At 40.6% G+C, this 25,435-nt stretch overlaps 1 protein-coding gene across 2 annotated transcripts in view; it reads left to right on the top strand.

Moving 5' to 3' along the window:
• Positions 1 to 25,435, top strand: part of LOC139678538 (protein fantom-like) — a 53,070-nt gene that overhangs the window by 3,267 nt on the left and 24,368 nt on the right. For both annotated transcript variants that reach the window (XM_071569420.1, XM_071569421.1), the window contains exons 2-15: positions 847 to 938; positions 3,062 to 3,206; positions 7,728 to 8,026; positions 9,120 to 9,219; positions 11,338 to 11,481; positions 13,846 to 13,951; positions 15,812 to 15,958; positions 17,162 to 17,235; positions 17,907 to 18,046; positions 19,419 to 19,525; positions 19,720 to 19,770; positions 20,697 to 20,876; positions 21,726 to 21,843; positions 23,650 to 24,102. In XM_071569420.1, the coding sequence (XP_071425521.1) occupies positions 854 to 938; positions 3,062 to 3,206; positions 7,728 to 8,026; positions 9,120 to 9,219; positions 11,338 to 11,481; positions 13,846 to 13,951; positions 15,812 to 15,958; positions 17,162 to 17,235; positions 17,907 to 18,046; positions 19,419 to 19,525; positions 19,720 to 19,770; positions 20,697 to 20,876; positions 21,726 to 21,843; positions 23,650 to 24,102 (2,149 nt within the window). In that variant the 5' untranslated portion in view covers positions 847 to 853. The remainder of the gene's footprint in view (positions 1 to 846; positions 939 to 3,061; positions 3,207 to 7,727; positions 8,027 to 9,119; positions 9,220 to 11,337; positions 11,482 to 13,845; positions 13,952 to 15,811; positions 15,959 to 17,161; positions 17,236 to 17,906; positions 18,047 to 19,418; positions 19,526 to 19,719; positions 19,771 to 20,696; positions 20,877 to 21,725; positions 21,844 to 23,649; positions 24,103 to 25,435) is intronic.

Here is a 25,435-nt window from a genome sequence, read left to right as displayed (position 1 = left end):
CTTTGTAAGGATAATACAAGACCAGCTGAGAACACTGAGCAGCTGGATTTGGCTCCATGTGTAATTATCATGGGTTGCTGTTCCAGCATTACTTGAATCTGTGGCCAATATCTAATTTTCTGCACTGGAAGACAAGAAAGAAACAGGAGTTGTTAACAGGGATCTTCATATATTACACTGAAACAAATATCCTTTCTCACATTAACACTTTCCTAAATCTCACTTTGTCATGTGACTAAACTTCCTGTTGCCTCAACAAAGAAATGTTTGTATTTATGAGAATCATTCATAGAAGTGTCTCTATTTTAAAATGTAACTTTTTGTGTGACAGTGATGGCAGGAGGACTGAGAGAATGGCAGGCAACGTGGAAATGACTCCACACCTCTCAGCACTTTGGTTTCAGAGTCTCATTTAACATACAGAAGATGGCATTACTTGATACCTTAAGCTTTGACCTGTCTTAATATGAATATACAGTAAAAGAAAACCCAAACTATCAAAAACCAAAAGAAACCTCCCCAGGTCCCCTTCCCACCCCTACTGGGAAATGTGGCCTTAGCCCAAAGCTTTCTGAAGGCAGCAGAGCTATAATGCTACATGTAGAGTTGGAGCTATTGGGTAAGAACAAAGCTGTGTTTTGTATATGGATTAAAGGTGGCATAGCATTAAACTTGGAAGTTTAGATTGTCCTCTGAGTGACTGAATTGAGCATTTACAGTGAAGTCCTTTCAGTGCATCTGTCACGACTTTTGCCATCGTCTGAGATGATGTGTCGTGATTCATTTTAGTCTCACACTTTAACCTGCAGCTGGAGAATGATTTCATTTGGGTTTTGTTGTTGGCAGGTCAGCCATGCCTGTTTCAGCTGAGGAGACTGTGGGGGACCTGGCTGTGAGAGAGACAGGGCTGACTCCAGCTGGAATCGAGGCATTGCAAGGTTTGTGCCACAGACTTCGATCAGTGCCTTCTTTGGTTTCTCTCTAAAGATGTTTTTGATGTTCCCACTCAAAATGATGTTCAAATGCCATTCCAAATTCCAGTTGAATTCTGAAAGGTGCTCTGACCTACGATTTAGTTGGTTGTTACAAGAGAGGAGGTGCTGTGAGATGCTAAAAGCTGGAAAACTCATTGAGCAATAACGTTCATCCTTCCTAAAGGAATGTAATGGTTTGACCCATGGCTTCCTCAGTAACCATTGTATCTAAGGAAGGTACAAGTATTCCACAGGTGTCTTCCACCTAGCAGTGGGGGAGTGGTTTGGGTGGCTGCTTCTTCCCTTCCTTGGCTGAGGAGCTGGAGGGAGGTGGTGGAAGTCTGGTCCCTCCGGTCCCTGGTGTTTCTCCTGTCCTGGGTGAGATTGTTTCATTCTTGTTCCCCTTCCTTGAGGTTTTTAATTGTGTTTGTTTTGATTCATTTGGTTTCTTTGGGTTGGGTTGGTGTCTTCCCTATTTTCCAGCTAATCAATCCCCTTTTCTCCCTTCCCCTCTCCCCTGGGGGGTGGGATCCTATGTATTGTGTATACAGTGTGGTTTGTAAATGTTAGTAAATATAATTTATTCTTTTTATTCAGTTCAGTTTCTTTAGAGTGCATTTCTTTGCAGGTTTTCTTTTCCTTTCCTTTGCTGGGAAGGTTCTGGGAGGGGGAAGGGGGGCCAGTCCAGGGTTGGCAACAGCCAGGCCAAACCTGCGACAAGGAAAGAGAACTTTTTTCTGAATTAAGGTCACAAACTTTTTTCCTGAATTAAGATCAAGGACAGATGCATTTAAAAAATGGAAACCAAAAGTACAACACAACTCTTACATGTTACTCAGCTGTTATTAGAATGGAACTACAGGTCTTGTGGCTGAGTCAATTTTCAGACTTAGGAGTTGATCCTTTCAAGCTTCAAGAGACTGTGTTGACTTTGAAACAGATTACAAAGCATCTCCACTGTAATGTTCATCTTATTTTTTAAGTATGTTTGGCCATCCCTGGTACCTTGCTGAATTGTTACCTTTACATTGTCTAGTAGGTAATTTTAAAATTTTTTTGGTTTGTTTTTTTGGGCACTTTTTTGTTTTGTTTTCTGCATCATTTGAACTACTGGGGTTTTTTTAGTCTGTAAGAGGAAGGAATAAGGTCATGGGTTCAATCCCCTGTGTGGGCCTTTGACTTAAGAGTTGGGCTCCATGATCCTTGTGGGTCCCTTCCAACTCAGAATAGTCTGGGATTCTGTGAATAAGAAAGTGATTAACATGCCAGTAAATCTGAAAATAATTAACAGACTGCTAAAAGTGTAAAATACCAAATTATTTGTAAATTTTCATGATTTTTTGGCAGTATTTCATGATGAGATAGATTTTGAGTTATGTGTTATTGAATGTATTGAAGGTGATGCCAAAGGGGTTTTTGTTCTGATTTTCACATTTTGTAGATTTTAGGAACACAGTAGTTGTAGATTTTTAGAGGGTTAATATTTCTAACAGTTTAAGTTTCATGCCTTTCTATCACTACCCCTGTCCCAGAACAGGGAGCTCAAATTCCTTTAGTTAATTAATCTTGTTTAGACTCCTTTCCAAGGTAGAGCTGAAGGATATCAGAAGGCCCACAGAACAAAACATAAACACAGGTCAGAGTGACCCAAAAGCCAGAACTGGATGAACTCCAAGAGACCTTTGTGTGCCTGAGGAAGAAGAGCTGATGAAGACAGAGGGTCTTGACGACCCCAGACCCAATTCCAGGGGGCTGGACCAGGGGTGGGACTGGGGCTGGACTGAGAAATGTGTAAAGCAATGATTGGAGGGATCTTATTATAAAAGCCATGGAAACAAGAACTGGGACACACATGCCTGTCATCCTGTATTCCTGTGGGCTGTAGGCCTGGGATATTAAAGGACCTTTACTTTTTATCTTACCCTACACTAACGTGGCTCGGAGTTCTGCTTAGGGTGGGGTCACTCACTGCATCAAAGGTAATAGATTTTGAGTGATGTGTTACTGGATGTATTGAAGGTAATAGATTTTGAGTGATATGTTACTGGATGTATTGAAGGTAATTTAAGGTTGCCTTGGTTTGGTAGAATCCTCAACCACACAGAATGTGAAAGCTCGACAAGCCATAGCCCGGATCAGTCGAGAGGAACTGGAAGACAAATTCCTTCGGATCCGTGATGACCACATCCTCCTCAAACAGCATGCAAACAAGCAAGAGGAAAAAATTAAAAGGTATGGGCTTTAGGATTTTTGACTTTTTTGCCCCTCAAGGCATTATCAACAGATGAAAAATCATTCTGGTTTCTCTCAGAGCACTTTTTAATGCAGTGGCAAAAATCGCGCCTCGGAATTCATTTTTGTGTTGATTTCTGGTTGTCTCTGAGTGTGTGAGATGCTTTTTGTGGTGGATCCTCGTAGATCTCCATGTACAGGGGTACACTGCTATCTCCTCCTTTAGAATTGGTACTTTGGGTTCCCAGCTGTGCTGGCAGAGCACAAATGTAACAGGTGTTCTGGGACCTGAGGAGGTTATAGAAGCCTAATTGTGCTGGTTTAAAGGTGAACCAGCAGGGGAAATGAACTCACCACGAGAGAGATTATCAGTCAGAGCTAAAATTTAATAATAATATTACAATAAAAACACTGACACAAAAGGGAAATTGCTTTCAACTCACAAAACCCCAGCAGTATAACCCAGTGTCCTGGGGCACAAACCCAAGGGGGTTTGTTTGCCCTTGTGCTGAGACCCCTGTGGCTCCCCCCAGTCCAGAGCAAAAGGAAGTGAAAAGCCTGTTGGTGCAGGTGAGGGCTGTGGTCTGGGTGAGAGCGGGGATCTCCTCCTGTCAAGGTCCTGCTGCTCCTCTGGATCCCAAGTCTTCTTACCCACCACTTCTGTACCCTCAGGGAGCACCCAGTCCCTCCCCCTGGGCGGGGACTCACCCAATGGGTGATTAACTCTGGGAGCCAGGGAGTGTTGAACTGTTGATGGCCCATGAGCAGCTCCGCCCCCTCAGGCTGGGTGTGAAGGTGCCAATGACTCCCTGGGCAGCTGCTGCCAATGGCCCATTGACCTTGGGGAATGAATAGAGGGGGTAGAACACACAGCTTTGATCACCCCACACAGGGTTAGCTGGTCCCTCCTGCTGAACTAGGACACTAATGATGCATCAGGAGTTTCATTCTAGAATCAAAAGGGCCTATACAGAGAGATTCTGCACCTTCTTTTGTTCCTTTCTGTCCCTCAGGAAGCTGACTGGTATCTAGCCTTTTATCACTGAGCTAGCACTAAAATATCTTTATAATCAGCTCTCCTTTATTCATCATAATAGATAACTTCAGTGAAGAAAGTCCCAAGTAGTACTTAGTGTGCCCAAATCAAGGATGAGCAATTCTAGTCTATACATCCACTCTGTGAGACTGAAGGCAGCTAAGAATAAACAAAGTCCCAGCTGCTTGGAGGGGTTAGCAACTCCCTAGAGGTCTCTCAGCTCCTCAGGTTTCTCACAGCACTGGGGATGTTCTTGAAAACAGTCAGGATAAGTTGACCAAAACACTGGACTTGTGAGATGTGGATTATAACCAATGAGGATTTGCAGTGTGAGGCTCAATTTAACCAACTGTACGTAGCTTTAACTCCATATGAACTGTGTGTGGTGTGTAATCAAGGGGCATTCACTCCATCACAATGATCTGTGTGTGGTGTCCAGTTCCTCTGCCATGTATTTATTGTTTACTTTACCCAAATAATGCAAGCAACTTCAGGCTGATTATCAAACTTAATGTGCTAAGGTTTGTGTGCTCATCTTTGCCAGCACTTGGTGCACAGAAACACAGGCCATGCCCCCCAACAGCCACTTAGGTGGCTGCACTCATCATCCACTTGGGTAAAATTACACAGAGTATCCCAAGTGGTGTACCTGGATGAATATTTAAGGCACAGAAAATAAAAAATACAGTGTTTGGATTCCCAGAGGAAAATAATAAGCTAAATTTCTTCCCTGGCATCCCTCATGGCAGAACCCTTGTAGCTAAAAGTTTGGAACGAATTTCTTGTAGAATTACACTGAAAAAACCTAAATAACCAAAAATCTGCTTACAGGCAGGTTTTGTGACATCCTGAAGTTATTTTGTTCTGTGATATCCTAAAGTTGCTATAGATGTTTTTGGTTTTACTCTTGTTCTTTTAAGTAGAAGCTTCTGTCCACAAGTTAAACAAGCCCCTTTAAACAAAGTAAGTGTGTCCTTATTTTCAGTTTTCTTTCTGGGCTTCAGAAATAGATTCCCTGTAAACTACATACAGGTCTTGATGATCTGTGGCCAATTCTGTAAAATCTTAAACTTGTCTGTCTCATCAAAGCCACATTTCTCCTTTTGTCCTTTTAAAGGCAGATGAGAACAATACCCTCTGTATCTTGCTATATATTTATATTTATATTTTTATATAAATGTATGTGTGTATATATATATACATATAAATATGTATATACATATAAATACACACATATATATATCTATATATATCTATATCTGTGTATCTGCTCCTTCTCTGAAGCACATTGATCATAATTACCCAGAATAAAACTGCATATGATAATGAAAACTCTTAAGTCTCTTCTTATGGAGCATCTTCTTAAGTATCTCCACTTAACATATTTTAGCCACTTTAGAAATTAAATATATAATTAAACTGTAAAAATACTAGCAATTATCTGTCTTTGGAATGTTGCATATTATTATCATTCTTTCAGTAGTTGAATGTTTTGTGGAATTGTAGCTTTTACACTTTGCCACATCACATCCCAAATCTGTAACTTTACTTCACACAGAGGTTCCAATAGGAGGTCATGTGTTAAAAATTAAGCAGCCAGTGGAGCAAATGTGTTTTCTTCCTTTACTAACCCTAAATTATAAGCCTTAAGAAGCTGTTACTTGTCAGTTTAGGGGGGGTGCACCTTTGCCTGACTCCAGGTGCCCACCAAGCCACTCTATCACTTCCCTTCCTAGTGGGATGGGGGAGAGAGAATGGGATGGAAAACAACTGGCAGGTTGAGATAATGCACTTTACTAAAGCAAAAGTGAAAGTTTGTGTTTGCACAAAAGAAGAGGAGCAGCTGCTCCAGGAAGCAAAAATTGCAAACAACAAATACCCACCCTATCTCTTTCTTTCCATAGAATCACAGAATCAGTTGGGTTGGAAGAGACCTCTGAGATCATCAAGTCCAACCCTTGGTCCAACCCCACTGTGATCACCAGATCATGGCACTCAGTGCCACGTCCAGTCCCATCTTAAAAACCTCCAGGAATGGGGAATCCACCCCCTCTCTGGGCAGCCCATTCCAATCCCTGAGCACTCTCTCTGCAAAGCATTTCTTCCTTTCCTTATCTTTTATATCTGAGCTGGCATCACGTGCTGTCTCAGTTTGGGTCAGCTGGCCTGGTTGTGTCCCCTCCCAGGATCTTGCCCTCTGTTGGTGGGGGAGGAATGTCACAGTGCTGATGCTGTGCCAGCCCTGCCCAGCCAAAACACTGGTATTACCAACACCTTTCTAGCTCCCAGTGCAGAGCACAGCTCTGTGAGAGGCTGCTGTGGGGAAATGAGCTCCCTCTCAGCCAGTCCCAGGACAGCTCTAAGCACATTGCTGCACAGTGGGTTTGGTTCTCTTCAAGGAGTTCTTCACAGGCAGTAATGGTTATAATAAAACCTGCTGTTATGGGTTTAGCCAAGTGCAGGCCTAAATTTAGGCTTTAGATTCCAGAGCAGGGCTGAGTGTTTCAGCTGACTTGAGCTGGGCTGGGCCAGCTGACACCACTGGCCAAGGGGATTCCAGACCATATTCCCACATCAACTCAAAACATAAAAGCTGGTGTGGGAGTGCCTCAGTCAGTCCTTCTATGGCTTCTCAGCTGGGTAGGACTCACTGTGCTGTCCCAGGAGGGACAGGAGGCCCAGGCCCAGCACCCCTCACCACCATGTTATCTTAGCAAAGTAAAGTGTTTGTTCTTAGTCTTTCTCTCTGCTTGAGTCTGTCCCTCTGGGGATTGAGTTCTCCAGAGTGGTTTGTAGCTAAAATAGTGGGATGTGTCTTCAGTGGGAAGCAGAAAATTGTTGTTATATCTAAGTTGTGTAAGTGTGTGTTCTACTGTAGTTTTCTTTTAATTTTTTCTTTTCTGTATAAATATATATAATTAGTTTAAGTTTAAACCTAGTTTGAGTTTCCAGGGTTTTTTTCCCTTCCTGCCTTTTTCTCAGTGGGAGGGAGACTGACTCTGTATTGTGCAGTTGGCATTTTGCCAGCTCAACCCAAGACACCAGGGTGTATGTTCAGGTTCTGTGCTGAAGTCATAGAATCACAGAATGGATTGGGTTGGAAAAGACCTTTGAGATCATCAAGTCCAACCCTTGGTCCAACTCCAGTCCCTTTACCAGATCATGGCACTCAGTGCCACGGCCAAGCTCAGTTGAAAAACCTCCAGGGATGGGGAATCCACCCCCTCTCTGGGCAGCCCATTCCAATCCCTGAGCACTCTCTCTGCAAAGAATTTCTTTCTGCTCTCCAACTTCAATTTCCCCTGGCAGAGCTTGAGCCCATCGTGCCCCCTTGTCCTATTGCTGAGTGCCTGGGAGAAGAGACCAAGCCCCACCTGGCCAGAACTTCCCTTCAGGTCTTCACAGTGATTACGTTCCATTCAACAGAATGATGTTCATGCAGACTTTTCACGTGGCTTTTCATGTTTTTTGATTGTTTTCCCCAGAATGACCACCAAATTAATACGACTTGTTAATGATAAAAGGAAAGCTGAGCAGGTTGGTGGTGGGCCCAGGAGGCTGGGCCAGGCTCTGGAGCTGGAGGAGACCATTGAGCACCTGCAAGAAAGAGTTCGGGACCTGGAGAAACAAAACGAGAGTCTGCGCCACAAACTCATTTCAACCAAACAGCAGCTGCAGATTCAGGGCCACAGGCCCTGTGCTTACAGCTACGTCCAACCTCGTGTCAACACTGGGCTCAGGAAGGGCAGTGAGGCTGCTGGCCTGCCAGAGCATGCAAAGAAAGGTACCTTCCATCTTTGCTGCACACAGGGAACTCACAGACTGCTCTGTGACCCACGAGTCTGAATCTAAAAACATCTCAGTGCAGATCAGAAAATACACAGAGCAATTATCCAAAAATAAAACCCCTGGAAAATTCCAGGAAAGGTATGAAGGGACAGGAGAATGCCACAGATAATAAATATATCTCCCAGTATCTGCTTTGTGTTTGGCTGATTTGAAAATACCATGGAAAGCTCATGCAAAAGTCCCAGTCAGGTATGAATGTTCAGGGAATACTTGCTGGTTTCTCATTACTTTCTTTATTGAGTGCAACCATCTAAGAAATACCTTGTTTTGAACAAAAGTAAATAAAAATATGTATACTCCAGGTACACACACACATACATGTGTATCACAGTTACCAATACCTTAAATTGATATTTAAAGATCAAAATTCAAAATAGATTAATTTAACTCAGCACAAATGCAAAGCCGGTTTCCTTTTTCAGGTGTTTTGGGAAACTGAAGGTCTTTTAGTTTGGTCCCACCTCAAAGCTTTAATTTCTTCTTGCAGAAAAAAGAGAAGTAGGAGAAAAATTTGGAGAAACCTTTGCTTTTGCTCCTGAAGTAACAATTCTCCCTCAGTTAATTTGTCACTTCTTCACCAGAGGCTTAGGATGTTTCTAAAGAATATAAGGAAATTATTTGCATTGCTACTGAAAATGGCCCTGTAGTTGCATGTCTGGGTGAATGACACTTGTGGTTTTTCAAAGAAAAGGCTGAAAAAAGTGATTACAATTTCATGTCCCTGTTTAATAATATTGATATTGTTGTGTGAGGACACCATCTGTGTTCTCTGATTTTGAAAGTAAAATCTCCTAAAAAAGCCTTTCAGGACATGTTTTTATTGCTTTTCTTTAACACTCTGCTGTATCACCCACGGTTCAAATTTTACAGCAGTTCTTGAGTGCTCCTTTCCATGTGAATTTGTTGTGAAAATACTTTTTATGGCATCTGTATAGAAGTTTCAGGTGTTTGTACTGTACAGAGATTGTTGATTTGTTAAATGCTTTTTCATTCAACATGACAAAAATTTATCTTTTCTTTGTTTCCAGGAATGAGATTTCAGAATGTAGAAGTGAGATCATCTGACCTTGTGCCTCCAAAATATGAACAGAATCTGCTTGAGGATTCAAGGGCTGAAATAAGAAATTTGTATGATTTTCGTCTTGCATTTTTTTTGTCATGATAATTCTTAAAATATGGCTTTGTTTAAGAAAAAAAAAATCATAGAATCATAGAATCATAGAATTGATTGGGTTGGAAAAGACCCCAAGATCATCGAGTCCAACCCTTGGTCCAACTCCAGTCCCTTTACCAGATCATGGCACTCAGTGCCACGGCCAAGCTCAGCTGAGAAACCTCCAGGGATGGGGAATCCACCCCCTCTCTGGGCAGCCCATTCCAATCCCTGAGCACTCTCTCTGCAAAGAATTTCTTTCTGCTCTCCAACTTCAATTTCCCCTGGCAGAGCTTGAGCCCATCGTGCCCCCTTGTCCTATTGCTGAGTGCCTGGGAGAAGAGACCAACCCCCACCTGGCCAGAACTTCCCTTCAGGCAGTTCCAGACAGTGCTGAGGTCACCTCTGAGCCTCCTCTTCTCCAGCCTGAACACCCCCAGCTCCCTCAGCCTCTCCCCACAGCACTTGTGCTCCAGTCCCTTCTCCAGCCTTGTTGCTCTTCTCTGGACCCATTCCAGCCCCTCAATATCCTTTCTGAACTGAGGGGCCCAGAACTGAACACAACACTCAAGGTTTGGCCTCACCAATGCAGAGTCCAGGGGAAGGGTCACTGCCCTGGGCCTGCTGGCCACGCTAGTTTGGATCCAGGCCAGGATCCCATTGGCCTTCTTGGCCACCTGGGCACACTGGTGGCTCCTGTTGAGCTTCCTGTCAATTAGTACTCCAAGGTCCCTTTCCCCCTGGCTGCTCTCCAGCCACTCTGTGCCCACCCTGTGCTGCTGCAGGGGGTTGTTGTGGCCAAAGGGCAGGACCTGCACTTGGCCTTGTTGAACCTCATCCCATTGGAATCAGCCCATCCCTCCAGCCTGTCCAGGTCCCTCTGCAGAGCCCTCCTGCCCTCCAGCCTGTGCAGGTCCCTCTGCAGAGCCCTCCTGCCCTCCAGCCTGTGCAGGTCCCTCTGCAGAGCCCTCCTGCCCTCCAGCAGGTCGACACTCCCTCCCAACTTGGTGTCATCAGCAAATTTGCTGATGATGGACTCAATCCCCTCATCTAAATCATCAATAAAGATGTTAAACAGGACTGGACCCAACACAGACCCCTGGGTAACACCACTGGTGACCAGCTGGATGCAGCTCCATTCACCAGCACTCTCTGGGCCTGACCCTCCAGCCAGCTCTTAATCCAGGAGAGGGTACACTTGTCCAGGCCATGGGCCATGGGCTACATCTTTTCAGAAGTTTTCACTTCAGAAAGTAAAGTGAAGTGGTTGGATCTGACAGTCTGTGGTAACAATGCAGAAATATTTTCTGATAAGGGTATCCTTGATGCAGAGTTTCCATGAGAGTAGAGAGGTGTTACATAGGCTGCAGAAAAGGTAGGTAATATCTAATTTAAAGATACTGAGGTCTGATTAGAACATTTCTATAAAGTATATGTTTGGAAGTCTGGTTTTCTAAAAGCTGTTTATGTTTGTTTATTTTCATAATTATTTAGCTAAATCATATTTACTGCATTATCTATAAATGCTAAATTTTCAATAAATGGTCAAGCTGAGTATAGAAATACATGAATTAATATGCAGCCCTGTATTTTGTGCTTGAAGTTGTGTAAACAAAATATTTACTGGGTTCACAGGAAATCATTGTACACAAATGTTCATATAAATTATTTTTAAATTGCATTTAATGGATGTCACTGTTTAAGACACATCTTTTGATTTTTTTTTTAATTTTACCTATCTCAGAATAAAAGCCCAAATATCACTTTATTGTTCCAGCCATTGAAGATCTCATAATCTTTTGATAGCAAGTAATGGTGTTTTGCTTTTCAGAAAACACTGGGTACTAATAGATTAGAAGGAGGATAATTCTGACAGACAGTATAAGACACCATGGACAGTGTTCTCAGGTTCTGCTCAACATTATTCAGTCCACCTGACATTTATTTGGAGAGTTTGTTGTGTTTTCCTAATAATTTAAACTCATGAGCCTCTGTTGTGATGCAAGTCATGAAGGAAAACAAATTTTTCTGAACACGTAATTTTTTAGCTCTCTTGAGTATTGACTTAATTCTTTCCTTTTATTAATTTGCAGAGAGACTGTGATTGACTCACAGAGGAAACACATTGAGGAACTGGAACATGCCAGAGAGGTTCTGGTGAGTCAACTAAGAAGGAAGGAAAAGGAGATTGAAGAATCCCTCCTACGACTGAAGGAGCAGGGCACAGCAAGCCAAAGGTGCTGTGAAAAATGAGGATTTTTGGGGGAAGCACTGAAAGATGTGTCAGAATGTGTGACGTTCAGATCTGCTTAATTTTGATGCAGGTTGAACTATAAGGTTGAATCATTCTCTTGAGCAAAATTGAAACTCAAACAAGTTATCTGTAAATACCAAAAACTGATTTTTAGTAACTGATTGCTAGGGAGATGAGAAAGGAAAAGAGGAAAAATAAGAAAAGTTAGGAAAATGCTTAAGATTATTTATAGAAGCAGAGAAACCACCATGAAAAACTACTTGAGTCCCTTATGGATGTAACAGGGAGGAAGAGAGGGGGGGAAATGCAGTTTCTCCTTCAGTATCTGTTGGCTGCAGGAAGATGGTGAGTCTTTGAAATGCAAATGCCTGTTAGTTCCCGGCTGGCTTCTGGTGTAGCTAAAAAGAGGGTGCTTTATTTTAGCCTGTAAGAGAAAAATTCAGAGCAAGGATATAACTCCACAGACAGTCACAGACCATTCAGGCTGCCAGGCAGTCTCACTCCAGGCCCATGCCCTCTCCAGGCTGACAAGCAGCCTCTCTCTTGAGGCAGATGACAGCTGGTGGAGTTGGAAGGAAGGTAAGACAAGCTGAGAGAAGAGATCAGAAGAAAACCAGGCAAGGCTTCCTAGTTTCTCCTTGTCTCTTGTTCCTCCAACTTCTGAATTCATCTTCAGGTTTTTATAATGCTTTTCCAACTCCTACACATGTTTTTTGGCACGTAGTCAGGTCCAGATGTGGGAAACTGACCACAAAGGCGGGATCTTCTGGCAGGAAATATTTCCCTGAGAAAGCTTTTCCACGAAAGCTGACACAGCAGTGTTAGCAGAATGTACTGAGAGGCAGAAAACAATGGAGAAACTTATTTTTGACTTGTTTGCACGCTACAGAATGTTTACACAGAGCTGTGGAACTCATGATTTCCATAAAGGAATATGTGCCTTACTAGTTTTTTTCCCTTTGGTGAAACTGAGTCTTAAAATGTTTTGCCAAATAGCCATGGGCAACTCTAAGGAAGGAGATGGTGCTGATAATAAGTTATAAGGGTTTTTTCATAAATAAAGAAGTTGATAATTACAATGTTAGAGAATTCATTTCCAGCTGATACAGATTCAGTTGAAGTTCAAGTCATAAAATTTAATCACCTACTGTTCCTTGACTATTAATTCTTGTAATTAAATCCACTAATTAGGAAAGTTACATAATTTCCTACACTGCAGGGGTAGATTAGCAGATTTTTGAAGGCATGTGATAGAGCTGTATGGAAAAACAAAAAAAAGTGCTTGTGAAATGTGTTTCAAAGTAAAGCCTGTCTTAGTTTAATCTCTGTTCTTTCTCTTTCTTCTCCTTTACTTTTGCAAAAATACATGACATTGCCTCTGTCTTCCCCCAGTGACTGTTTCAATTTCAGACTGTTCTCTTTAATTATATTAAGGATCAAATATGGTATGATCCTGCATTCCTTACTCATTTGATTTCAGTGACACTTCTACCTGGATAAGAAATATGTGGTCAGTTCCTGTAGTGCCTTTCAGGGGAAGGCTCCCATTATGATGTCTGAGCATTTTGTTGTGTGTCAGAGGCAGGACAGAAATAATGCACCAGAATGGTTGCTGTTAAATTACTCACCAAGTCAAAAGTCCCCCTATTCAGAATTTCCTTTTTATACCTTAAGGAAGTTAAAGAAATCATCATCATAAATAATTCCTCACACTGTGACTACAGTGAATTCAGAAATATTTAATTTTTTCTTTCATTTTTAGAAAAAATTGCAATAATAATAATAATTATTATTTTCTCCTCCCATTCTTGTAAAAATAATGGGGTTTGGTTGCTCTGTTTCAAGTAAGGAAAACCATTAAATAAATGGTAAAATTTTGAATTATTTTAAACATCTTTTCTGTTAAACACACATGCTCAAACTAATCTTGGAATTGTAAGAACATGGATATGAAGTGATTGTCATATAATTAAGACATACCTACAGGTTGTTTGAATACCAGCCTTAAGATGTTATGGTATAAATTGCTAAGTCATATTTTCTTAGCAATGGTTGATAGGTGCAAACTGTGAATGCAGAATAGTATTCTATTGGCACCAAATACTTTGGATGGTGGGAAAGAAGTGAGTGAAAAACATTCACTTAAGGTGTAGGATTGTTTTCTCTTCCTGTCATACCCAGTTCTGTACAGTAAGCAAAGATGTGGATGTATTGATTGAAGTTTTTGTACCATTTATTTCCCTAAATTCTGGAGTGTGGATTGTAGAAGAAGAAATTCCTGTGAGTATCATGCACTAAATCTTCTTCTGAATGTGTGCTCATGATGCATTTCTTTTTGACTTTGAAGGCTGAACATTCAGGACAATGTGGAAATGATCAAGGTCCGGAAACAGCTGGCTGAGAAAAGCAACGCCCTCTCAGCAATGGAAGGAAAATTTCTCCAGCTTCAAGAGGTGATTGCAGTTTGATCAGTAATATTCCTATGCTCTTGTCACATTAACATGCTAAATAGAAAATCAAATTATACTCAGTTGCTGACCATGTTTAGTACATGAACATGAGCCACATACTGTGTTGCACTCAAGCTGCTCCAAATGGAGTAGGGATTTTTAGTCTTAATTGCTCTTTCTTTCAGAAGGGTCTAGCAGGTGTCTGATTTTATCTGCAAAGTCATGCCAAGCAGATTATGGATGACCTGGGTTGTCTTCAGGGATTCCTGATCATTTAAAGAAAGACTTTTGTCATGACAGATGTGTCTCTGCAGGAATAAACCACAGTGCCAATCTGCAATTCAAACCAAAGCCACTTTATTGAATTCTGTGTTACAATATAGAGACTCAGGGACTGGTGTTAGGGCAGGGACAGGGGGAGAAGTGATGTCCAGTCTCTGGCACCTGCTGGCTTAATCACAGAAGATAAGCTGACCTTTATCTCTTTAGTTTTGTCTCCACTGTTTATGGCACAGGGAATATTAACTCCACTTCTGCTGGCTTCCAGACCCAACAGTGTGGGTGTAAAGGTGAACCAGCAGGAGAAACAAACCCAACTCAGGAGAGATTATAAGTCAGAGTTACAAATTAATAACAATATTACAATAAATGCAATGGCACAAAGAGAAATTGGGTTTAATCCCCCAACCCCAGCAGTGTAACCCAGTCCCCTGGGGCACAAACACAGGGGGGTTTGGTGGCCCCTGTGCTGAGCCCCACGTGGTTCCCTTGAGTCCAAAGGAAAAGGAGGGGACAAACCTGTTGGTGCAGATGATGGCACAGTCTGGTGGAGAGTGGGGGGCTCCTCCTGTCCAGGGGCTGCTCATCCTCTGGATCCAGCAAATGGTCCCATAAGTCCCCAAACCGCAAGATTGTCTCCCCTCAGGTTTGGGTGGGAGCCCCCAGTGCCTCCCCCAGGGCAGGGAGTTCCACCCTGGGGGATGTGACTCTGGCAGTCAGGGGGGATTTTGGAATGGTTGCTGGCCCCTGAGCAGAGCTGAGCCCTCAGGTGGGTGTGGAGGTGCCAAGGAGTCCCTGCAGGGCAGTTCTCCCAGCTCCTCTGCCAGGCTTCTTTCCCAGCCAGCTCCCAGCCTGAGGGCTCAGCTGTGCCCTGGGCAGCTGCTGCCAATGGGCCATTGGGAACAGTTGCTGGGCAATGGCCCAGAGGGTTTAGAATGCCCAGCTTTGGTCACACCCACCCAGGGAGAAACTGGTCCCACCTGCTGAACTGGGACAGCTTTGACTTAAATGCTCTATCAGCATCCTTCCTTTAATATTAAAATTGGTAAAATGTGCCTTACTGTAGTCCATTGAAGTAGATAAAAAAGTAAGTGCAATTCCAGATCCCTTGTAAAGTACTGCTAGCAGGGAAACAGGAGTGCATTAGGGTTATGAAACAATTATGTATCTACTACTGTGTGTATATATATATGGGTTTATATAAATGTAAGGGTTAAGAAAGCTGTGGCAAGCTTTGTGATCAACATAACTGTGGTCAACATTCATTTTTGCCTGCTGCTGCAGTAGGTTTTGGTCAGCATGTGCAACCACTGTAACTGCAACAAAAATCTTTTAACTGTTTAACAGATATATTTCTTGGTTGTTTTTATCATGACTGAACTGAGAGTTTAATGTTCCTGAGGGCAGCAAGAATGGCACCTTCTCTTGGCCATGTGTAATGAAAGTTGCTTTCAGTTCCTTTCAGGAATGTCTCCTGCTGGCATGTGTTCAATGTGCCATGAGAAACCCCTGTTGGAATATGCTCTGTAGGAACATTCTACTCAGTGTGATTTATTTTTTTCCTTCCTTCTTTCCTTCTCACAGAACCTTAAGAATTTGAGGACCAACCATGATGCTTTATTAGCAAAAGGTGATGAACTGAATGTGCAGCTTAAAGAGGAAAGATTGAAGTGCCTCCATCTTCAAAAAGAATTGCAATCAGTAACTATTTCAAACAGGAGGACAGAAGAGGTGAGATTGTGTGCAAGAGATCTCTGATCTGCCTTGGGTACTACATTTAGATAAGGGAAAACTTAATGATAGGGTACCTTTTAATTTCAGAAATGTGAATAGACCTTTCAAACACATTTAGAAGATTGACCTGGTGATATATATATATATACTGTTATCCTATTGAAAATTAAAAACAGTGGCTGCTGCTTTCATTTTATAGAATTGTGAACCACACCTGATTCCTGTGCCACATCATCACTGCACCAGTGTTTGGACAGTATTTGAGGTTAAACCTCAGTTCTGATACTGAATAAGTGTTTTGTTATCTGAAGAAAAATCATATTTGATTTATTGCAAATGCATAGTTCCTTTATTAGTATTTTTCAGTCTGATTTCATTACAGCACAGTGTAGGATTCCATCTGATTTAGCAGTTCAAATCAGTCACTTCTGGTTCTTTGTCTAGTGGCTCTCAGAGAGTAGTGTCATCCCTAACAGGTATCCAGATTTAGGGCTAAATATCAAGTGGTTTATTCCTCATTCTCTTCAGTGTATGAGGAGTAAGAGTCTATAAATTTACTTGTTTTTTCTTACATTTTGTAGCAACTTAAATTTAGTTTTACCACCTGGTTCACCTCTTTACCAAGATTATCTCACAGATACTTCCTCCAAACCTTTAAACTATTGTAAGGCATAGAGGTGTCTTCTCAGTTAAGGTATCTCATAGTTTTACAATCAGATCCTGCTTTAGTGAGTATTTTGAAAGCAAGGACATGTTTCTATAACATCTTCAGAAAATATTTATTATAAAAAAGTCTTACAATAGCTAATGCTAATACTGAAATGGAAATTAAAAAAGTAATGCTGTAGGTTTTTATATTATTTTGCATAAGAGGATGTGATTAGATACTGTTCCACTTCAACAGTCCCAGCTTCATATAAATGACATGAAAAAGACTGTGCCAAATGTAAATCCATGTGTTATTTTGAAGCTTCTGAGCAGCTGATGTGGCCCCTGGGATTGGCTCCACTGGTCAGAGCAAATGGGCCATTCACTTACGAGCTGGACTTCATGGTCCTTGTGAGTCCCTTCCTGCTCAGAATATTCTGTCATTTTGATTCTGTGTAAAAAGAACAAGTAATAGCCTACAAATTATTAACTATTTGTCTTCACACTGTAGTTTCTTTTTGTGCTGAAATGAAACTTCCTCCTTCATTTTAGTTACAGGAAAGAATAAACGATCTAGAAAAGGAGAATGAACTCTTGAAAGAAAACTATGATAAGCTGCATGACAGGTAAGTTTTGGTTTCTGTGTATAAAACCCAGATTCTGGTGCTGTTGAATGGATCATACACTGTGCTGGATTTCATCTGTATGTTGAGTGTTTGTGCACACATGGAAATTTTTTCAGGCTCCAGTTTATCTTCTCACTAAGTGTGTTTGGAAACTTCTGTGGTTTTCTGTCTGTATTTCATCTGTTCTGTTGAAATAGAACAACTTTTTCTAATACTCTTGAAGTAATAGATTACTGCTTTTAAAAAACATAACAAAAACAAGTAGGAGTCGCTTTATTTTGAACATAAAGAAATTCTTACTTAAATTTCTAATAATTTTCTTTAGAGTTATTGTTGAAAAGATACATCTAGGTGGACATATATTGCATTAGGGTTATTTTGGGATTGGGTTTTGTTGGTTTATTTGGTTTTTTTAGCAAAGGGGTGTTTGTGCTTTTTGTATATGTTCTTCCAGCACTTCTCAATAAATCTATATAAAGTTTGATAACCCACACTTTCTCCAGTGTTTATTTTTGAGGAGTGGTTTGTTTGCATAAAAGCTGCAATTTCACTTCTACTGGGAAAGAAAATAAATAATTCCTGCCAATTGCCACAAGCATATTAAAGGCAAAAATTACCTTCTTTATTGTGAAACTAATTTTTTTTTTCACATGCCTTGTGTTTTATCACAGTGTGTTCAGTGTGCCTCATGAACAGCAGTGGAAGTCAAAGGAACAGCAACTGAAACTGCAAATTGCTAAACTAGAGACTGCTATCAAATCTGATTTAGCAGACAAAAATGAAATCCTTGACAAGATCAAAGCAGAAAGAGGTCTGTTTCTGTGATACTGGAGTTCAGGGGTACTGAACCCACATGTTGCTGTGTGGTTTCTGTGGGTGGGGTTTTCAAAGCTGCCTTTTCCCTGTACATTTGCTCAGTATGATTAAATTATGAGTATCTATTAAGTACAAAAATTGACCCAATACAGACTCTGTGCTGAATGAGGCCTGTGTAACTTCAGCTGCATTCATTCTTTGGCTGTTGGGTTAATATTTACTTTCTATTCAGTATTTCTCTACTTTAAATGTTCTTACAGAAAAGAATCCCATCTGACAGTCTCTCTAAAATTATAAACCACTATTCTGTTTGCAGTTACATGAAACCAGTTACAATTTAATAACAAAATTACAATAAATGCAATGGCACAAAGAGAAATTGGGTTTAACCCCCAACCCCAGCAGTGTAACCCACCCCCTGGGGCACAAACACAGGGGGGTTTGGTGGCCCCTGTGCTGAGCCCCACGTGGTTCCCTCGAGTCCAAAGGCAAAGGAGGGGACAAACCTGTTGGTGCAGATGATGGCACAGTCTGGTGGAGAGTGGGGGGCTCCTCCTGGCCAGGTTCTGCTCCTCCTTTGAATCCCACCAGTGGTCCCTCCAGTCCCCAAAGCCCAAGATTGTCTCCCCTCAGGTTTGGGTGGGAGCCCCCAGTGCCTCCCCCAGGGCAGGGAGTTCCACACTGGGGGATCTGACTCTGGCAGTCAGGGGGGATTTTGAAATGGTTGCTGGCCCCTGAGCAGAGCTGAGCCCTCAGGTGGGTGTGGAGGTGCCAAGGAGTCCCTGCAGGGCAGTTCTCCCAGCTCCTCTGCCAGGCTTCTTTCCCAGCCAGCTCCCAGCCTGAGGGCTCAGCTGTGCCCTGGGCAGCTGCTGCCAATGGGCCATTGGGAACAGTTGCTGGGCAATGGCCCAGAGGGTTTAGAATGCACAGCTTTGGTCACCCCCACACAGGGACAAACTGGTCCCAGGTGGCTGGAGAGGAGAATCAGATGCACAAAAGGGTTGAGATAAGAACAGTTTACTGGAAACAGCAGTGAGATAAGAAAACAAACAGTAACAAGAACAATGTTAATAACGGGGTACAAGACCACACAGGACCCCTGACAATACCCAGCCATGTCCTTCTGCATGACCTGAAAGGAATTGCCTTTCCCTGTCCTGTCCTTTGTGTCCTGGCCTTGCACCTCCTGGCTACTGCGAAAATTACCCCTGTCCTGGCTGAAACCAAGACACAAATATTTCCCCATACAAAGTACATTTGTTTCTGCATTTAGAAATGAAATTTTCATGCATGTTGAAGATGGCAAAAAAGCAAGTTTTAATTTTTCTTAACTGTTGAATTGTGATGTTTTGTTCTTCTATATTAAGATCAAAAGGAAAAGCTGATACAAGACAACAAAGACCTGCAGTTGTGCTACCTGGAACAAAAGCAACAACTGGATGATCTGAAAAATCAAATGAAGTTTTTGACAAAGGTGAACTCTTAATTCTGTTGAGAATATGAGAAAGAAAAACCTCTGTGTTTTATGCATAGTGCAAATACTTCTTGAAAGTAAAAGAATACAGAAATATAAGTGGTCATTTATTCATGCTGTCAAGCAAAGTATCTTGTCTTGTTATTTTAATGTATTTGAATCATATTTGATGACATCTTTCCATTAATTTTCAGGCAAATGATGTTGATGTGGCAGAACTCAATGAAGCCCTCCTGCTTCTAAAGGTAATTCAAAAAGAATGAGCCTATGAGGGGTTGGAACTAGATGATCTTTAGGATCCCTTCCAACCCAGATCATTCTATGATGCTGTTTATTTTGTATTAATTGTATTATTTTACATGAGATTCGCAACCATTTAAAAAACAACTTGTTTTTTCCTCAGTTAAGTGGCTTATCTTGACATCTTGTTCTTTCTATAATATTTATAAAGTAGAATTTTGTTTACTAATTCTGTCATTTATGAGGGCATACCATAAGCATGGAAGGTCTAATATGGGGTCCTGCAATGCTCAGCAACTTCTCTCTGTTTATTAAAACAGTAAAACAAAAATACTTAGAAAATATTCTATTTTTTCCCCCTTGCACAATTTGAAAACAAACTGGGAGGAAGAAATCAGTGAACAAATAAGTTTGCAGCAAGTTTCCACTCGTTTGAGTCACTTAGGTTTTATTTTCTTGAGGAAGTGTTTGTAATCTTTTTCTGCAAGAGAAATGCAAATGATAATGAAAAGAAAAGAAAGAAGAAACATCAAAAAACCCTAGATGAAAGTTAAAACCCCAATATTAATAACAGAACTACTGTGGATTTGAGAATAATAATTAAGATTTTGTGCATTCACCGAAGCAGGATTATTAATTAAATGAAAAGCAAAATATTAAGAGGTTTGTATTTTCATTGGATGGATAAGAATGATTCCCTCTGAATAGCTGATGCTTTTTAATTGGAATCACAGGATTCCATTGCTTAACATGACCTGACACTTTCCAGTCTCCCTCATTCCTATTTTTGTGTTACCACATGCTCAAAATTTATGAAGTTCTGCTGTCTTGTTGTACCAAAAGTACACCCCAGTGTTGCATTTAGCCAGGCACAAACACATCCAAATCTTTTGCAGAAGTTTGTTCTAGTAACTGTTTTAACTTTCTCCAGGATCAAAAGCAGCAGAAGAATGGAGACCTTCAGTTTCTGGAAAAACCAGAGGATGACCCCCCTAAAGATTTACAACACTCCATGAGAGAGCTGCAGTTAACACATGCAGAAACAGTGCAAGAACTTGAAAAGACAAGGAATATGTTAATTGTGCAGCACAAAATTAGCAAAGATTACCAGGTACTAAACTCTACTCCCAAAATCACCTGATAATAACACTTCAACATTTGTAGCTTTGACATTTGCAGTAACCAAGACTTGCACATTCAGCAGCAAAGCCAGTCTGTGCAGAGGGGACTGAACATTAAATTTGCTGTTGTTGAAACTGTTGTTTAAAACAGCCTGGGGTCCAAATGAATATAACTGTGTAGTCTTTTAACTCAGCCTGATCAGAGCCCTCAAACTTTGCCTTCTTGGCATTATCTCTGAGCTCTTTCCAGCTCTGCAGAGGTAAGACAGTGAATGTCCTCACCAAATAAGCATCTTTTTCTGTGAGTGTTCTCTCTGTTGTGCCCAGGGGTAACTCCTTTGGGGTGCATGCAGAGAAACATCCCAAAGCTGTGTCTGGGAAAGATCCCTCTTTCCAGGCAGGAAAACTTCCTTAGCAAAAAGTAACTGCCTCGTGGGTAGCAGTGTCTTCTGGAAGAGAGTTACTTATCCCTACAAAGTCTAAAATAACAAGGTAGTTAAAACTTGGCTGTAATAATGCCAAGCTCATGGGTTCAATCCCCTGTGTGGACCATTGACTTAAGAGTTGGACTTGATGATCCTTGTGGGTCCCTTCCAGCTCAGAATAGCCTGTGTGATTCTGTGTGATTGTCCTGAAAGAATAGCTACTCTGTTTTTCTAAATAATATTTTTAGATTTTGCTGAAATTAGGACTGATTGCTGTACTGATGAATTAAAAACTGCTGCGTTTTTGTGTGCTGTAAATGTTTCTTCTTCAAATCTGTCTTTTGATTTGTAGCCCAAAGCATGTGCATTATCAGTGCAGACAAGTCCCTTTTACATCCAATTTTTTTTTTTCAGACTGAAGTAGAAACAATGACAAAAAATATGGAAAGGATACAGAAGGACTATGAGTTACAACTGGAACAGTATGCCCACCTTCTGGATATCAGAGCTGCACGTATCAGAAAACTAGAAGGTATCTTTATTGGACTTGATGATCCTGATGTGTCCCTTCCAACTCAGCATATTCTATGATTCTTCTCTAATTTTTTTGTATTATTTCATCTCTTGCAAATTACTGTTGTAAATTCGTTCTTCAGTTGAAACATTTCCATTCCCAAAACTGGTAGAAAGGTCAGTTCTTTCATGGAAAATTATCTGTGTGCTGTTTGACTGACTTGAGGGACAGTTACTAAGCAAACAGCTAATCCACAAAGCAGAGTAAGCCACGTGTTAAGAACTGACCAGCTGGGGCTGGACAGCAGGCAGAGGGTTTTGCTGATAGTTCAGTCACTCAAGATTTAACAGATGGCACAAGTCAGATGTATTATTTCTTTCCTTTGCAAATTCAGTTCAACCCTACAAAAACATGCATGTTAAATCTCTGGTATGTTTGCATAGTGATACTTATTTTGAACATTACATATAACTTCTGAATTTCTGCTTTTTAATTCCCTTAAAATCTGATAATAACTGTTAGGGGCATGTGTATTTTTATGTACACTGAAGCAAGTCCTCTGAGAAAAAAAACACTCTTGATTGTTGTCAGTGTCCTCAGTGAGCATTAGATGTATGATTTTAAATGTGATTTATTTTCTTTTTTTATAATGCCTTTAAGAAAGTAACATTGTTAATATTATTGAATTAGGCTTTTATCCTTTCTACTCAGTCACTGATTATATTTTATGTTTAAAAAACACAACCACAGTATAGTTTAAAAGACAACCATAGCATAGTTTAAAAGGCAACCATAGCATAGTTTAAAAGACAACCATATAATAGTTTAAAAGGCAACCATAGCATAGTTTAAAAGACAACCATATTATAGTTCAAAGGCAACCATGTTATAGTTCAGAAGACAACCATATAATAGTTTAAAAGGCAACCATAGCATAGTTTAAAAGACAGTCATAGCATAGTTTAAAAGACAACCATAGTATAGTTCAAAGACAACCATATAATAGTTTAAAAGACAACCAAATTATAGTTCAGAAGACAACCATATAATAGTTTAAAAGACAACCATATTATAGTTCAAAGACAACCATGTTATAGTTCAGAAGACAACCATATAATAGTTTAAAAGACAACCATATAATAGTTTAAAAGACAACCATATTATAGTTTAAAAGACAACCATATAATAGTTTAAAAGACAACCATATAATAGTTTAAAAGACAACCATATAATAGTTCAGAAGACAACCATATAATAGTTTAAAAGACAACCATATTATAGTTCAAAGACAACCATGTTATAGTTCAAAGACAACCATAAAATAGTTTAAAAGACAACCATGTTATAGTTCAAAGACAACCATATTATAGTTCAAAGACAACCATGTTATAGTTCAGAAGACAACCATGTTATAGTTCAGAAGACAACCATGTTACAGTTCAGAAGACAACCATATAATAGTTTAAAAGGCAACCATAGCATAGTTTAAAAGACAGTCATAGCATAGTTTAAAAGACAACCATATAATAGTTCAAAGGCAACCATATAATAGTTTAAAAGACAACCATATAATAGTTTAAAAAACAACCATATTATAGTTCAGAAGACAACCATGTTATAGTTCAGAAGACAACCATATAATAGTTTAAAAGACAACCATATTATAGTTCAGAAGACAACCATGTTATAGTTTAAAAGACAACCATATTATAGTTCAAAGGCAACCATATAATAGTTTAAAAGACAACCATATAATAGTTTAAAAGACAACCATATTATAGTTCAGAAGACAACCATATTATAGTTCTATTTTATCTGTTGCAGCCCAACTAAGAGATATTGTCTATGATACAAAACCACACAAGTCCAGACCAGAAATATTGCCAAGTGATCCCGTGGATGAATTTGCTGAAACTGTTCATTTAGAAAGAGGAGAGAACCTTTTTGAAATTCACATCAGCAAAGTGACCTTCTCTTCTGAAGCTCTGCACGCCTTTGGTGACCAGGAACCTGCAACTTTTTGTACTTATGCATTCTATGACTTTGAGCTTCAGATCACCCCAGTAGTCCATGGGAGAGCCCCATCCTACGACTTCACCTCCCAGTACGTCGTGCAGGCTGATGACACCTTCTGTCACTACGTGCAGCAACACAGCATCCCACTGGAGCTCCACAGAGCTTATGGCATTGACTATGAAACACTTGCCTCTTGTCACCTGAACTTCCATGAAGTCCTGGAGAGCAATGGCAGGATCTACAACACAGCAAATCTAGTTGGTAATTAACATGTCACAGAGTACTCTGTTTGATGCTGCACTGTAAGTGAGGATCAATACGTGGTTGGCCAAAAATGAATTTGTGTGTTATGATTTCAAAGGGAAAAAAAAACCAACAGGGTTTACACAGAATGGGGTTTTTCTCTTGGATGTGGAGCATGTTCTTGTGATTCTACCAACAGGGGCAATTTTGCCCACTGATAGTGAAAAATGCTTCAAAATAAAGAACTGCTAAGAAGCTTTTTGTCTTTTAGCAGCAAAGGGATTTATTGACAGCACTGGAGGCCCAGCCAGTTCATACTGGGCAAAAACCTGCCTGCCTTGTTTGTGTAAAATGAGCCATTTATAGCCTTAAGTTCATAGTTAACACCTTCTAATTTCCATATTAATGACTGGGCAAAATCTTGGGCAGAGCTTTCCTTTGGCCTGAAATGTGGGTGGTGTCTCCTGACTTCATCCCTCGGGTGGTCTTGAAGTGTCTTCATCACTGTTGGACTTTTCTTTGTTCAGTGGCATGACCTGTCAAACTTGTAAAGTCTTGGCTTTAACTCCCCAAAATCTTGGCTTTAACTCTCCAAAATCTTGGCTTTAACTCTCCAAAATCTTGGCTTTAACTCCCCAAAATCTTGGCTTTAACTCCCCAAAATCTTGGCTTTAACTCCCCAAAATCTTGAATCTTTACCATTATATCTTATTGAAGTGTCCAGCTGACTTTAATGTGTGGCTTCTCACCCAGGGCAGGCTGGGCTCTGTCACTGCTGGACAGGCTGTGCCAGAACAAAGGGACTCCAGCACTTTTTCCTGAGTTAAGCAGCTTTGCTGAGCAAACATTTTGCAAAGCACAATTAAAAATTTCACAAAATTAGGAGGTTTTTTTGTCTCTTTTCTCTTTCACCATAAGGACTTAGGGCCAGAGTGGAAGAGGGGAAAAACCAAACCAAGAGGCACCTCCACTTCATGTGGATCAAACATCAGGCCCAAATGGCATCAATATATCCTCTCCCTCCTTATCAATAATGAAAGAAATAGTGTAGTTTAAACTGGGAGGACAAAAGTCTTCATCTAATAATCATAAAGCATCAAAAAGGTGCAAAATATGGAGATTATGGCTAATAACATTCCATGTAGTAGCATAATCTGTGGGGTTGTTGGTTTACATTTTGTGCATTATTATAGGCACATTTATGTGCATCATTTTAAAATCATTTTAAGATATCCTGGACAAGACATTCTTAAGAAGTATTGAATGTTCTGTGCTGTTTCCTTTTTGTTTTAGAAATGCCTTGTCAGATCAGCATGTTCAGTGACTTCTAACTGCCCACTTTTGTAAATAA

Source organism: Pithys albifrons, chromosome 14 (assembly GCF_047495875.1).
Source record: "Pithys albifrons albifrons isolate INPA30051 chromosome 14, PitAlb_v1, whole genome shotgun sequence".
NCBI classification, from domain to species: domain Eukaryota; kingdom Metazoa; phylum Chordata; class Aves; order Passeriformes; family Thamnophilidae; genus Pithys; species Pithys albifrons.
This window is presented reverse-complemented; position numbering and strand designations above follow the sequence as displayed.